The sequence below is a fragment of the Ammospiza nelsoni genome, chromosome 6, assembly GCF_027579445.1.
Source record: "Ammospiza nelsoni isolate bAmmNel1 chromosome 6, bAmmNel1.pri, whole genome shotgun sequence".
NCBI lineage: Eukaryota > Metazoa > Chordata > Aves > Passeriformes > Passerellidae > Ammospiza > Ammospiza nelsoni.
The window spans coordinates 11711162-11725623 of NC_080638.1; the positions used below are offsets into that span (position 1 = coordinate 11711162).

At 58.9% G+C, this 14462-nt stretch overlaps 2 protein-coding genes across 3 annotated transcripts; both read left to right on the plus strand.

Annotated features, from left to right (window-relative positions):
* The first annotated feature begins 33 nt into the window (after positions 1-33).
* On the plus strand, positions 34-10488 carry LOC132074744 (inner centromere protein-like). Of its 2 annotated transcripts, none has more exons than XM_059474732.1 (20): positions 34-139; positions 259-397; positions 505-618; positions 1644-2326; positions 3304-3355; positions 3875-3908; positions 4132-4231; positions 4753-4840; positions 5327-5462; positions 5533-5625; positions 5735-5746; positions 6196-6305; positions 6430-6541; positions 7174-7284; positions 7512-7636; positions 7824-7902; positions 8731-8838; positions 9047-9133; positions 9706-9862; positions 10196-10488. In XM_059474732.1, exons 2-20 carry the CDS (start codon positions 267-269, stop codon positions 10381-10383), a joined length of 2520 nt encoding a protein of 839 aa, XP_059330715.1. In that variant the 5' UTR covers positions 34-139; positions 259-266; the 3' UTR covers positions 10384-10488. The 2 variants fall into 2 exon arrangements, with proteins under 2 accessions (XP_059330715.1, XP_059330713.1); XM_059474730.1 differs by having other exon boundaries at positions 34-96.
* A 3017-nt stretch (positions 10489-13505) lies between these two features.
* Positions 13506-14436, plus strand: LRRC55 (leucine rich repeat containing 55). The gene is made up of 2 exons (XM_059475247.1): positions 13506-14115; positions 14201-14436. Exons 1-2 carry the CDS (start codon positions 13506-13508, stop codon positions 14434-14436), a joined length of 846 nt encoding a protein of 281 aa, XP_059331230.1.
* Positions 14437-14462: the final 26 nt, after the last annotated feature.

Below are 14462 nucleotides of genomic sequence, written 5' to 3' on the forward strand. Positions count from 1 at the left end.
AATGGCTGGGCCACGCTGTGAGGGTGTGACGGGCGGACGAGGCAGCGGCCGCGGGAGGGGCAGCTCTGGTCGGGCGCCGAGCGCGTGCTCTGGAGGGTCTGGGGAGCTTGGGAGGGGTCCCCCCAATACCTAAACCCCGGTCCGTGTTCATACTCCCCCCGTGCCTGTGTCTCTCTTGTCTCTCCCACGTTGAGGGGTGTCGTGGCTGCCCCCCTTCTCCCCCCTTTATCAGCCTTGTCCTCTCTGTCTGTGTTCCAGGCGAGGCAATGGCGGAGGGTCCCCAGCAGCTGCTGCAAGTGTGCGGGCAGAGGCTGTCCCGCTTCCTCTCCGGCGCCCAGCACAAGCGCCTGGCCTGGCTGCGGGAGGTGGAGGAGCAGGGCATGAGGATGCTCAAGAGGTAAGGGCCGCCCTGAGGGGCCCCGCTGTGCCACACCAGGTGGGTGTGAGGGGTTTAATGTAGGCAGTGAGGGAAGCAATCTGTGCTCTGCCTCGTCTGCCCCACAGCAGCTTCAGGGATGAGCCCATGCTCTTGCCCAAAACGCCGTCGCAGAGGAGGAGGCTCAGGAAAAGGCAGTCCTCCTGGATGAGGGAGGAAAACAAAGAGCTGAGCAGGAGGAGGTAGGTGGGTCAGCTTGCTCCGGCTCCGCCTCGTGGTGTTTGGATGAAACAAAACAGTGCCTGCGGCCACTTTCCTTCACTATTTTTTTTCTGGTCATAGTTGTAGAATAATAAACACTCTATTTTCTTGTCTGTTTATATTTATGTTTTGTCTCACTGGGTTCGTCTTTTGGGCTCAGGTTGCTGCTCCTGGTGTTCACTCCCTAAGCCTCTGCATCAGTGCCTGGAAAACTTGGGCAAGAGATGTGTTGCCAGCACCATGTCTGAGTTGGCAGGCAGGGAGACTCCAAGGGTTTAATGGAGGGACTGAAGTGGAGGTTCCAAGTGATTTGCTTAGAGCCCACGTCACTTTTAAAGCTGCCCAAACCTGATCCATTGGTGTTTTAGGGCACTAAAATCGTGCTGACTGTGGTGAGAAGCCCACAGGAGGAAGAGTTAGAGGTGGGAGACTGTCAGGAAGCAGACATGGAGGGTGGGGAGAGCAGCAGGAATAGCGGGAGCGTGGGAGGTTTGTGTGTGTGCAGGGAGAGCAGGAAAAGCAGCACTGCGGATCGGAGCAGGGAGAGCTCCAGGCCCTGCTCTGGGTGCTCAGGTCATGCCTTCTCCAGGGGGGCAGCCCAGCTAACTCCTGCTGGTGCTTTCCCTCCTTTAAACTTGGTTTGGCAAGAGCTGCTGTTGTCAGTAGGAGGGTGACACACTGTGTGTCCTTCTGTAGGGGCTGTCCTCTGGCATGTGCTGCTCCCAGGGCAGGGTTTAAAGCCAGCTCTTGGTGTAGGGCTGGATGCACCTTTCCCGCTGCCACTTCTCCACACCTGGCTGACTGTGTGGCACAGCCCTTGTGTGTGAGCTCCCATCTGGGCTGTGTCCATGTGCCTCTCCCCAGGGACAGGATGGGCTGTGAGGGGGAATGGTGGAGTGGAGAAGCAGCAGCATCTTCACTTTTACCCCATCTGCTTTTCCCTCAAAAACTTGCTTGGCAGTGGACGACTCCTTCATAGTTTCCTTCAAAATTCTTTTCCCTTAAGGTTATCCAGAAGGAGGAGTGGTGTCAAGCTGCAGTCTTCCAGCCTGAACTCCCAGCAGTGCCAGAGCCAGGAGCAGCCCCAGAGCCCTGGCTGTGAGGGGCAGGACGTGTCCGTGCCCGGCCGTGCTCCGGGATCTCAGGCTGGCATCACACCCCAGCTCCCAGCTCTGCCCAGGAAGCAGCCTGAGGAATCCCGTGTTCCCATGGCAGATCTGGATGGCCAGGAGTGTCCCCATGCTGCTGCTGGGGGTGATGCAGCCCCTCCGGCAGTTCTGGGGGAGCAGCTACCTGAGGTGGATGCAGCAGCAGAGCTCCAGGACATCCCTGGTGTCACTGGGATTGCGGCTGAACAGCCAGGAAGGGATGGGGAGCAGGGCCCCAGGAGAGCCAGCACCTCCACTCCCAAGGCTGCTCAGAATGGTGATCCTGCTGCACTCCAAGGAGATGGATCTCCTCAGGGCCTCGAGGCACTGCTCTTCCAGGACTCCCCCAGTAAAAGCGCAGCACAAAAATCCAGGACGCGCCGCCGGAGCGGGCTGGGTGCCCCCCGCAAGAGCCACAGGGCTTCCCTGGCAGAAAAGTGCTCCCTGGCCAGCAGGAGGGAGAACATCATCCGGAGAGCTGTCAGCAGGGCCAGGAAGGCAGCGGCTCGAGAATCCTCCTCTGCCTCCAGCAGAGTGAGCTGTGAGTCCCTGCACCGCTTCCATGTGGGAATGGAGCGGTGTGGAGCGGCTCATCCTTGCCTCCAGCTCCCCACAAGCCTCCTGTCTTTGTGGGATCCTGGGGTGCAGCTTCAAGCCAGGGTGTTGCTGCAGCAGGGGGAGGCTGGGGGGCAGGGGGAGTTGGGGTACACAGGTTGGGAATGGGCAAAAAGCACAATTGTGGAAGGGAGAGCGTGGCCAGGCTGGTTCCAGCCACGTGTGCCTTTGGATTGGGAGAGACTGCTGCATTCCCTGGGGAAGGGCTTTAATTTATGGTATCTGTCAGCTCTCCAAAAAATCAATAAGGCTGAAAGTGCAGCCCTGAAGTTAGGCTGCAGTGGGCAAAGGAGCTCAAATGCTTTTTGGGCATGGATAGCACAGACTCAAACTAGCTGTGTCACCAGAGGAGCAGGTGTCGCGGAGCCCAGGCTATTCCCAGTAGCTCCAAATCCCTTGTATCAGCTATTCCTGCTGCTCCTGACAGGGTTTGGCTCTTTGGGCTTTCCAGAACCATTCCTGCTGCAGGCAAACAGGCTGTGGTGGAGCACGGAGGCCTCGGAAATTCAGCTTTGTCAGCCTTGAGTCACGCTGTATCCAGGCATTTGTTATAGCACTTGGAGCGAAGGGGTGTGATGGGGGGGTGGAATGAGCCTGGAATGAGCCCAAACCCCCTGGATCCCTGCACCAGAGCCTGCAGGGAGGTAGGAGCTGCAGCCAATGGCCTGGGAATGCTGGCTGTGACACAGGCAGCTGGAGCAGGCTGCAGAGCTGCTGCCTCAGTGCTGCTCTGCCTCCCCAGCCCACTCCAGATTCAGTGGCACTCGAGGGAGGTGTGGTGCTGGTGGGGAAAGCAGAGCAATCCATGTTTCTGGGAGGAAGCCTGAGCTCTTCCATGTGCACCCTGTGGCTGTTGGGAGCCTGGGAGTGAAATCTCAGCTCCACTTGTGCTTTCCTGTGCAGGTCAGAGCTCCTTGGAGGCTTTTGTGGAAGAGGATGTGACCAGCAGCACAAGGTGAGGATACTGTGTGAGGCAGGTGGGCAGGGATCCCGGCATTCCCTGTGGGGACACTCTGGGTGGCTTTTCTGTCACAGACTTTGTCAGGGACTGCTCAGGTGTTGCTGTCACCTGGGGCTGGGTGAGGTTTCAGGTTGTGCTGTTCAGGCACAGTGAGATGAAGTCCTTCACTGGGGTGGCTGGTGGTGTGTCCTGGGGTTCCTGGAATTCCTGGCTGCCACTAGCCCTGCAATGCTGGGGGCCAGTCAGGTCTGCTCTGGGCAAGGGACAGCCCAAGGCTGTCAGAGTCCCCTCCTTTCCTGCTCCTGGGGCCCAAGGTGGTTATGGGGTGTTCAGCAGCACAGCGGGACAGTCCCTCAGAGGGATTTACAGCCCAGCCTTGATGTGCCTGGCTGGAACAGCCACTGGATGTGCTTAGGAACCTGCGCCTTCCTTGGAGTCCCATACACTGCTTCCATCACCCGTAACTTGTCTTCAGAGAGAATTTCAATTATTAAAATAGCTTTTCCTTCACAGGCCTGAGCTGGAGCCAAATTCCCCGAGGGAGAAGGTGAGTTCCAAGGAACAGCCTCAGACTGTGTGGATGCCTTCTTGCTGAGTCAGCACCTTTGCTGAGGTTGTCACTGGATGTGGGGATGTGGCCCATGTCCCCAAATGAGCCATCACAGCACCTACCTGAGCTAGCAGCTGGCTTTTCCAGGGCAGCAGGTCCCTGCTAGCCCTGTTCTTTGGAGCAGCTGTGCCAAGGGAATGCTTGTCCTCTTTCCCTGCAGGCTCCTGGAGATGTCCTTGTTCCAAGCACAAGTCCCCGAGCTGCCAGCCCTCCTGCACAGCACCTGTCCCCTCTGGAGCAGCAGGCAGGGAATGCTGCAGGTAACTTCCAGGTGGTCTTGCTTTCCTTGCATGAAACCCTGAGAACACGCAGACCTCAGGGTCAGTCGGAGCATTCCTGGGAAATAAAGGGTTTATGTTGAAACTGAGCCACTTCTGACCAGTCAAGGAAGTTTTCCAGGTAAAGTTTGGACCTCCTGCAGAGGTGAGACATCAGTTAGGTAGGCAAGGACATGTAAATGTGTCCAAGCTGTGAGACAAACACTGCCCTGTCCAGCTTTAGTCTGTGCAATGAGTGAGTGGGGACATTTGGGAAGGAGCTCCTGGAGCTGGAGTCTTCCACAGAGTGTCGTGTCCTTTTCCTTTGGGGTTGCATTATGTGAACATTTAGAGGTCCTGATTATTTTCTGTGCCTCTGAGCAAGAAGGAGGAGTTGGGGGGGGGGGGGGGGGGGGTTGTTCCCTGTGAGCTGCAGGATGTGATAAGCAGCTGGAATGGAGGAACCAGTCCCTGGAGAGACTTGGGTGCCTCACACGTGGCACTGACTGCAGGTTTCTCCACAGGAAGCCATGTAAATCCCAGGAGTGAACCCCAGAAGAGCCAGGAACAGCCCCACTGTGCCAAGCCCCTGGAGAGTTCCTCCCGCATGTGGTAGGAGACACTACAAGGAGCAGGGATGAGCCTGGGGTCTGGAAGGACTCAGGTTTAGCATTTTAAGTAATTTGTGCTAAAAAGGGGTGGGGGGCTTCTTTCCCTGCCTTCCTTCTCCAAATTCCAGTAGCTTTGAAATCTCCTTTGGCCAGATCCTGTGTCTTGAAGTCCCTTATGGCTTTTGGAGCCTTCTTTGGGTCTGATGTGGGGAGGAGCATCCAAGGTCCTGCACAAAGCAGCAGAGGTGCCCTAGCACAGTTAGCTCAGAGCTGGGAGGCGACTTCAAGGGCTCCAAGGGTGCAAGTGACTGACCTGGTTGTTTTTGTCTGTGTGAGTGTCAGGAATACCTGACCTGACTCCTGGAATACCTGATGTGCCTCCTCACTGTGTGTTGCTGGGGAGGTTTTGGGAGAAAGATGTAATAGCCAGTCAATCCCTCTGGAGGGTATGACAGCCACTTCATGTCCCTCCTGCTGATGCCACCAGGATGAAAGGCTGCAAGCAAGCCCTGGGTGTCCTGTGGCACGGGCAGCAGACGGGGGGCCGGGTCCTTTCCCCTTTGGATGAGAAGCACAAGACCTTGGCAAACCAGGCTCCAGCATCCCCCTCTCCATCCAGCAAGGTGAGTGGTGCCACAGCACTGTGCCTCCTGTGCCAGGCAGGCCCTGAGCTCCCTCCCTCTCTCCCCTCAGGCTGTCAGGCCACTGAAGAACTTCCTGCAGGGACAAGGGGGTGGCATCAAGGACTTAATCAAGCGCAACACTCCCACCCGGTCCCACCTGAAGGTGCGTCACGTCTGAGGGGTGGGAGGAGAATGGGCTGTGTGTGCTGGGAAGGGGAGTTCTGTGTTAATTCCAGACTTTTAACTGTGTTTTTTATGCCCTTTCTCTGCAGGGAGACTTTGTTGTAAGTATGACACCTCATCCATGGGGCTGACACACTGACCACACTCTTCCCTCACGCTGATGTCCAGCAGCCCTCTGGCCACACCAGTGGTGAGGTGACAGGATCTCTGTGCAGGTGTGTTCTGCTGGGACTGGGCACTGCTGGGAGTTTCTGGCCTCTGAGCCAGGCTGCACTGTGCTGCCTCTCCACCATTTTCCTGGCTCCTGGGACAAGTGGTATGCAACACACAGGGGTGTGCTGTTCTTTTCTAAAGATCTCTGCAGCTGAAGGACTGAAGTTGTTCCTTCTGTACCTCTGCTTGCATTGGATAATCCCTGTTGCCAAATATGCGTTGTCTCCCCATCCCGGCGTCCAGGTGAATGACTCCCATAGTGCCTGTGTGTACTAGGCTGCCTGAGGGGAGACACAGCCCCCAGCACCTGGTACAGTCTGAGCTCTTCTCCCTTCAGGAGAAGGAGAGGCAGAGACTGGAGAACCTCCGGAAGAAGCAGGAGGCTGAGGAACAGAGGAAGAAGAAAGTGGAGGAGGAGAAGAGACAGCGTCAGGCAGAAATGAAGCAGTGAGTTGGGCTCCTTTCCCCCTGCTCTTTCCTTGGTCAGCACAGACTTGTCCTGTGTTCCCCCTTGGAATGAGCACTTTGGGAGCAGGCAGGGCTGATGGCCCCTCTTGCCCACACTGCCCAGGAAGAGGGAAGAGCGCCTGAGGAAGGCCCTGCAGGCGCGAGAGCGTGCAGAACAGATGGAAGAGAAGAAGAAAAAGCGGGTGGAGCAGAAGATCCTGCAGAGTGATGAGAAGGTGAGAAGGCTGAGTGGGCTTTGGGCCTCTCTGAGAGCTGTGAGACCAGGAGGTGTGAGCAGGGCCCTGACAAGCTCCATGCATGCCAGGATTCCTTCTGACAAAGGGAGCCTTTTGTTCTCCTTCCCTCTGCACATTCCTGTTGGGACAGGCCCTGTTCATGCTGCTCTGAGTTCAGGGAATGCAGCACAGCCCACAGGTGACAGCCTCACCTGGCCCACGTGCTTGGAGTGTGTGACTCAGTAGGGGGTGCATTTGGGTCAGGTTTGGGTTTCAGAGCCTGACCTGGCCCTTTTTAGGGGGGCAGGCTGGCCTGGTGGCAGTGCTGCTGCTGTGTAATGGCTGTGAAGGGCTGAGGGAGCTGTGCCTGCGGGCCCAGAGCCTGAGCAAGGACTGGGTGAAGCTTGGCTGCTCTTTTTGGCTGGACTGAAGGGACCTTCGGAAAGATCAGCTTTTGAAAATGAGGAGTCATGTTCCTTTCAGCCCTTCCTAAACCCTGAGTGGACAAATGTGCCCCCACTGCTGGGTCCTCAGTCTGCTTAGGATCTGGGATATCCCAAGCTCCAGCCCTCCCTCCAAGGCTGTGAAGTGTGTCCTTGGAGCAGTGGAGTTGACAGATGTGGCTTTCCCAGTTGCACACCTCACAGGTGAGGGAAGAGAAGGTGGCAGAGGAGCGGAGCAAGAGGAAGGGGTCCAAGAAACACGGGGAAGCAGAGGCACGGAAGCAGAAATCCCTGAGAGGGGTAAGAGCAACTCAGGACCCTCCTGCACGTGGGAAAGGACAGGGACAGCAGGAACCTGCTGTATTGGTGTGGCTGGTGGGATAGAGACAGGTCACTGCCTGCTTCTGCAGGGATTTTGGGGTCTGGGCTGCCAGATTTCTGTCCAGGCAGCTGATGCTGGGTTGGGGCACAAGGGAGAAACATTCCAACTGCTGGAGCCTTGCAGGGTTTTCCTCTTGTTTCTTCAGGATGAAAATGAGCAGCAAGAACCACTGCAGAAAAGAAGAGAGGATGAAGTGAAGGAAAGAGGGAAAACAGTTTTGGAACTGAAGAACCTTCTGGAGCAGAAACAGCTGGGACAAGCAAAGGAGAGGTGTGAGCTGGTGCCTGTCCTGGAGAAGGGAATTGGCCACAGCTGTGAGGAAGCAGTGGGTGTAAATGTGAGGTTGCACCTGGGCTCGGGGGCTGCCTGGAGGTTGGGGAGCAGGAGCAGGAGGCTGTGAGAGGGTGAGGGACAGCTAGGCATGCTTCCTTCTCTAAATCCTTTCTTTTCTCCCCAGATATCCCAAGCAGCGAGGGAAGGAGAAGCCCCCCCAAGCAGAGCAGGAGCCAGCAGCATTGGCTGGCAAGGCCACCAAGGTGGGATTGGAGTGTTCTGGGGGCAGCTTCTCTACACACAGCACACAGGCTGGGCTCAGCATCAAGTGTTTTCCAAGTGCTGTGTTGCTGGGATGTTGTTTAGAGGATCAAATGCAATAAAACTAATGATGGTTATTGTACAGAGGTGCTGTGCAGGAACAAGCCAAGGGCTGGGGCTTCCCTGACTCACAAGTGGGCCCTCAGCCCTGTCATGGTATGGGGACAGTCATGAAATGGCATTTGGAAGAACACTTCAAAGAGCATTCACTGATCCTGAAACCAATGGTGAGAAGGCTCACCATTAGAGATTTTAGGAAATCTCTAGTGGAAATTAGAGCTTTATTAATGTTTTACTGCCACATTTCCTCACTGTACGCAAAGGATGTGACCCCCAAACCTCGGGTGCCACATGGCTCTGTGTCACTTCATTTGCACTCACACAAAGAACACCGGGGCTTCAAGTCAGGGTTGTTGGTCTTGAAATATCACATTAACATTTGCTTTCACTCTCTACTCTTAAATTCATTGCTTCATTAGTGAAAAATCAATGCCCCAAATGGTTCTTCCTCTTCAGGATCAATTCTTCCTCCTATGTGGGCTCCTGCTGCACTCCTTCCCTCAGTCCCTGGCACTTGGACTCTTTTGTGCTGTATAAATTTAATTTAAGGTCTGAATCCTTCCTGTGCTGCCAGCAGCAGGTCCAGAATGAGTCTGGCAAAGCTTTTCCAGGCAGGAGAAAATGGCTGACCAGCACAGGAGGGGAAACTCTCAGAGAAATGGTTTGAGTCAAAAAGAAACTTCAGCAGTTAATTTTTTCTTCTTTGTTAGGGGAAAGAAAGTTCCAAAAAGCTGCCTCTCTGGCCTGGGCTGGAGAAAAGATATGAGCCACCAGAATCCTTTTTCTCAGCTCTTAATGTCTGGCTCCAAGCAGAGAGGGTGAGTGTGGGCTCCAAAGAGCCAGGCTGGACCTAAGCAGAGACAGGTTTGGCTTTATCTGGTAGTCTTGGATTTGGGGTTATTTCTGCAGGAGAAGCCACAGAGGCACTGAGGGCTGGGTGTTGCCAGAGCTGCTGCCGAGAACACAGCTCTGTGTCAGAGCCTGTTCTGTGTGAGTGAGGAATGACTTCATTCCCGTGTCTTACAGGAGGCTGACGGTCAGCAGCAGCCGAGAGAGGAGAAAAAACCCATTCCACCAGCAGCCCCTGGGACGTGGCCCAACAAAGCCGTCAAGGTGAGCCCTGGCCCCGGCACCACCCTCGGGCGGCCCTCGCCTGCTGTGGCTGCTTGTCCCCCGCGGTACAGCCATGGCACGGAGGAGCAGGGGGAAAAACAAGGGGCTGGAGGCGGAAAAGATGCTGGAAGCGGCCACGGGAGGGCAGCAGGGCCTGAGGCGACGTCCCGAGGGGAGCGGCCCTGGGCAGCCGGGCTTGTGCCGGCCGCAGATGCGGACGGAGCCTTCTTCCATGGGCAGAGCGGCAGGAGAGGCTGCTCGGAGCTGGGATGCAGCGCTGCCTCTGCCGGGAATCTGCTCTGGGCTCCATCCTGGCTGTGCCAGAGCTCCAGCGAGGGAAAACTGAAGGGTTTAGGTGCAGAGTTGAGTGCTGGGACATGCACAGTGTGCCTTTCCCAGGTTTTTCCACAGAAAACAGGAGGGGAGGGAGTGTTAAGAGCAGGTGTCAAGGCACAGAGCCCAGTGATGGTTTTGTATTGGTTCAGGATTTGAGCACTTTGGGGCTCTGGTGGCCATCCCAGCCATGGAAGTGCTGCTCCCCTTGCTCATCACTGCTCTCTGTGTGATTTCAGAAATCCCTCTCCACATCCTGCCTCGGGTCCCTGGAGGCTGCTGAGGTACCAGCATCGCCCCCGGCCAACGAGAACAGCTACGGGCTGGATCTGAACAGCGACGACTCCACAGATGATGAGAGCAATCCTCGGAAGCCCATCCCTGCCTGGGCCGATGGTAGGTGCCAGCTCTGGGCTGGCTTCCTTCCCCTCCTGCCCTGGAGCTTTCCAGCCTTGCTTGGAGCCATCCCAGCACGCAGTCCAGGAGTGTGTGCCCCTCTGGCAGCTCCCAGCGCTGTGTGCTGAGGGCATCAGCGCCGCTTCCCGCGAGCTCCCATGGGCTGAGGTGACACCAGAGCCCTCTGAAAGGGACACAGCTCCTGAGGAGCAGCGGGGTGTGGTGGCAGTGGGACGTGTCCCACCGCTGCTGCCTGGCCGGTGGCTCTCGGAGGGGAAGGGGATTGCCGGTGCTGCGGGCCTGCAGTGTGTGCTGTTCCCGTTGTTCCCGCAGGAGCGCAGCTCCAGCAGGCCATCGTGCACCAGTACTACCACCCGGTGGACCTGGAGGCGCTGTTCGGGACCATCCCCAGCCCCAAGCTGGAGGACATCTTCTACAAGAACAAGCCCCGCTACTTCAAGCGCACCAGCTCGGCCGTGTGGCACTCCCCGCCCGGCCCCTCCTGCTCCTTCCAGAGCTGAACCGAGGTGGTTTCTAGGCTCTGTGTTCTACTTGCCCTGTGTTGACAATTTTAACTTTGTATTCTTCTTTTGTACAGAAATAAAGTTGTTTATTCACGTCCAGCAGTTACTGGGTGTGTCTCCTTCCCTGCACCTTGGTGCCTGTTGCTTTTGCCTTGCAGGAATCACAGTTGCTAATCTGCAACCAGAGCCATTTCCTAGTCTGCCTCATTTCCTATTCACTTAGGATATTCTCTTGCTCAAGGAAGCTTGGAAATTGCTTTAAGGAAGATCAGGTTTTTAAATCATTGAGGGGATAATGTTTTTGTAACCCTTTTTTATGTGTTTACTGTATTTATATCTTTATCTATACTATCTTAATTATCTGCAATTCCTTTTCTTCAACAATGCCTGTGCACTCATCTTAGTCTGAGCCAGAATCTTCCTCCTGCTGTTGGAAAAACCTCCCTGAGCAATTCAAGCAGTGGCTAATGCCTCCTCACCCTTTTTTTTCTAATGGGAAAAGGAAGCCCAGGCTCAGCTCTGGATACTGTTGTGGCAGGATCAGTGGGACAGCCTCTCTTGAGCAGAAGCTGGGTTGATTTGGGAAGGGTGAGGAAGGGGGCATGGTTCCCCAGGGATCTGTCAGTGTGGCATCCTAAGCAGCAGAGCTGCACCCATCCCACTCCTTTCTTCCTTTCCCAAGCCTGAGTGCACATGGATTGACAGGAGCAAGGATGGATTGAAACAGAAACGGCTCTGGCTGTAAGGTGGATTTATGGAGCCAGAATCCCTGGAGCTGTCCTGTCACTCCTTCCACAGAAAGAGGCTGAAAGTGCTTGGAGTGCCTTGTTCCAGAGCCAGTGCTCACCCAAGGGCCCTTTTGTCCTGGGAATGCATTTTGGATGGGATCAGGCACGGAGTTCATGGGTAAGCTGGGAAGGACAGCCAGGCTCCTCCCCACCCCAGAGGGCAGCATCTGTCCCCTGGCTTCCTCAGGGATGCTGTCCCCATGGCCACCTCCACAGGGGATTGGGTGAGGAGGACACAAGCTCTGCTGCAGTCCAGCATCAGTCAGGACCATTTCCCAGTTTCTTTGGTGCCAGTGGAGCCCGGAACAGTGCGAGAGTGGAAAAAACCCTCGGCGCCAACAGCTGCTGGCAGGGCTGCACTGCCAGGCTCCAGGCTGAGTGCTAATGAGGAGTCTGTGCTGCTGCTGGCTCTGCTCGGCTCCTGGAGCCCGCTGGGAGCCCGGCCTCACGCTCCAGGAGCTCCCAGGAGCTTGCAGGGAGCTGGGAGCAGCGCTGGTTAATGCCACCCCAGGAGAGGTGGCAGTGCCGTCTGTCTGCCAGCTCCGCACCGGGGAGGATCCATCCCATGGGATGCAGGGAGCGAAAGGCCCCCCAGCACTGGCATCGGGCTCCAGTGCCAGCTGGAAAAAGGAGCAGCTCCGTGGAATCAGCAGGAGAGAATCGAGCAGGGATCCCCTAAACGTGGGCGGGCTGGATGTGGAAGTGCCTCCTTCCTAGAAATGCTGGAGCCATGGTATTGCACCATTCCAGGAGCAAACTGTGAGCATCCCTGTGATCCCAAAGGGCCCTTCTCAGGTGGGAGGGGGCAGGTGGCTGACCCCACTGTGTCCCTCCAAACGGAGAAGGGAATGTTTCAGCTTGCGTGAAGCAAAATAATCCACGTCAACCTGAGGCATTTTCCAGGGCTGTGAGCACAGCAGGAGCATGGAAGGGTGACAGTGCCCCTTGAATCCCAGCAGTCCCTTCGGATCCTAGAGCTCCCCTTGGATCCCGGCTGCCTCGTTTCTCCCCTCTGCCGCCACGTCATCTGTTTCTGTTTTCAGTGCCTGGGAACCCCTGATTCACCCCATCCCACGAGGATGCTTCCCGGGGCTGGGAGAGAGTGGGATGGCTGGGGATCGGGGCAGGGGAGCAGGATGGAGCCCTCTGCCTGCTCCATCCCTGCCGGGTGCCGGGGCCGTGCGGGTGTGGGTCCCCCGGCCTGGGCAGGGGGTCCCTGAGGCGGGGGCACCTCCGCCCGCCGCTGTCTCCCCGGCTCGGCGGCTCCGCATCCCGCTCTCCTGTTGCTCAGAGATGTGGAGGCAGTTGCTAAGAGACACCGACACGTCAGTATCTGGCCCTAAGGAAAAAAAGAGGAAAAAAAAAAAAAGAGACAGAGAAAGAGAGAGACAAGGGAGGACGAGGAGGAGGAGGGGAGGAAGGAGGTGGGGAAAGACCTGCTCCCATCGCCGGGCTCGCAGCAGCCTTGGCCGCCGCTGCCGAAGCCCAGCTCCCGACTTGGCGGCCTCCGGGGTGTGGCCGGCCACCGGGGACCCCGCCATCCCCATCTGGAGCCCCCCACATCGCCCCTCCGGACCCCCACATCACCGCAGGGAGCCAGGCCCTGCTCCCTCGCTGGCCAGTGAGTACCCCGGGGCAGCCCGGCCTCACCGGAGGGCTCGGGGCGCTGTGGGCATGGGAGTGACCGGGCTAAGGTGGGCCGGTGGGAGAGGATGGAGCTGGGGCTGCGGGCGAGGGAGGATGGAGCAGACACGGTCAGGTGGCGGGGGGCGAGGGCAGGCCTGGGGCGACCCCGGTGGGTGCTGGGAATGGGGATCTTCCCTCGGGAGAGAGGCGGGGAGGGTGTCCCTGGCACCGGGCTCAGCTCGTGGTGGCGGGGGGCTGCTGGGGGGCCGTGGAGCAGCACCTCTGCTCTGCCCACCACCAGCCAAGACGGGCTGGACAAGGTCAGCAGGTCTGGGGGGGCCTTTTCTGCCTGGAATCCCGGGGGGATGCTTGGAGGAGCGACCCTGGCCCGGGGGGCACGGGGAGGCTGTGGGTGCCCCGGAGGCCACGCCGGGCTGCAGCAGTGGCGCTCCCCCGGCGGGGTGTGCGGCCGGCACGGCTCCCCCCTCTGCTCTTCCTCGCAGGCGGCTGGTGACGGCCCGACGCCGGCCCCGCCGGTGCCCCCGGAGGGGTTGGCCTTGCCCCCCGGATGCCGCCGGGATGCCGGGAACGTCGCCGTGACCGCCGCCAGCCCGGCCCCGCGGCCGGCCGCCGGCAGCCCTCGGCGTGAGCGGGCGGGCGGGATGGCCCCCGGCGGTGCCCCGTGAGGGCCGCGGCCACGAGGCCATGCTGCTGGGCCCCTGGCTGCTGGCGGCGGCGGCGGCGGTGGCGGCGGCGGGCGCGGGCTGCCCGGTGCTGTGCAGCTGCCGCGGGCAGGCCGTGGACTGCAGCGGGCAGCGGCTCTTCTCCGTGCCCCCCGAGCTGCCGCTGGACACCGGCAACCTGAGCCTTGCCCACAACCGCATCGCCAGCATCCCGCCGGGCTACCTGGGCTGCTACGGGCAGCTGCGCGCCCTCGACCTGCGCAACAACTCGCTGGCGGCGCTGCCGGCCGGGCTGTTCCGCGGCGCCCGGCGCCTGGCGCACCTGGACCTGAGCTACAACAACTTCAGCCTGGTGCCCGCCGACATGTTCCGCGAGGCCAGCGCGCTGCTGCGCCTCGACCTCAGCCACAACCCGGGGCTGCGCCGCGTCCACCCGCAGGCCTTCCGCGGCCTGGCCCAGCTGCGGGAGCTGGACCTCAGCTACGGCGGCCTGGCCGCCCTCAGCCTCGACGCCCTGGAGGGGCTGCCCGGCCTCGTGGGGCTGCGCCTGGGGGGCAACCCCTGGCTCTGCGGCTGCGCCATGGAGCCGCTCCTCAAGTGGCTGCGGGGCCGCATCCAGCGCTGCTCCTCGGGTACGTGCCGCCGGGACCCCCGCGCCCCGTCCCACACGGGGGCCGGCCGCCGGGCTGACGCCATCCCCGTCCTTCCATCCCGCAGATTCGCAGCAGGCCGAGTGCTGGGCTCCCCCCGAGGTGGCGGGGGCCCCGCTGCTGTCGCTGACGGAGGAGAGCTTCCAGGCCTGCCACCTGACGCTGACCCTCGACGACTATCTCTTCATCGCCTTCGTCGGCTTCGTCGTCTCCATCGCCTCGGTGGCCACCAACTTCCTGCTGGGCATCACGGCCAACTGCTGCCACCGCTGGAGCAAGGCCAGCGAGGACGAGGACGTTTAGGGACCGCCGCTGCCACCGCCGCCGAT

Coding starts and splice junctions, on each gene's coding strand:
- LOC132074744 (XM_059474732.1), top strand. CDS start 267: ATGGCGGAGGGTCCCCAGCAGCTGCTGCAAGTGTGCGGGCAGAGGCTG. Junction 619..1,643: donor AAAGAGCTGAGCAGGAGGAG/GTAGGTGGGTCA, acceptor TTTTCCCTTAAG/GTTATCCAGAAGGAGGAGTG. Junction 2,327..3,303: donor TGCCTCCAGCAGAGTGAGCT/GTGAGTCCCTGC, acceptor TTTCCTGTGCAG/GTCAGAGCTCCTTGGAGGCT.
- LRRC55 (XM_059475247.1), top strand. CDS start 13,506: ATGCTGCTGGGCCCCTGGCTGCTGGCGGCGGCGGCGGCGGTGGCGGCG. Junction 14,116..14,200: donor CATCCAGCGCTGCTCCTCGG/GTACGTGCCGCC, acceptor TCCATCCCGCAG/ATTCGCAGCAGGCCGAGTGC.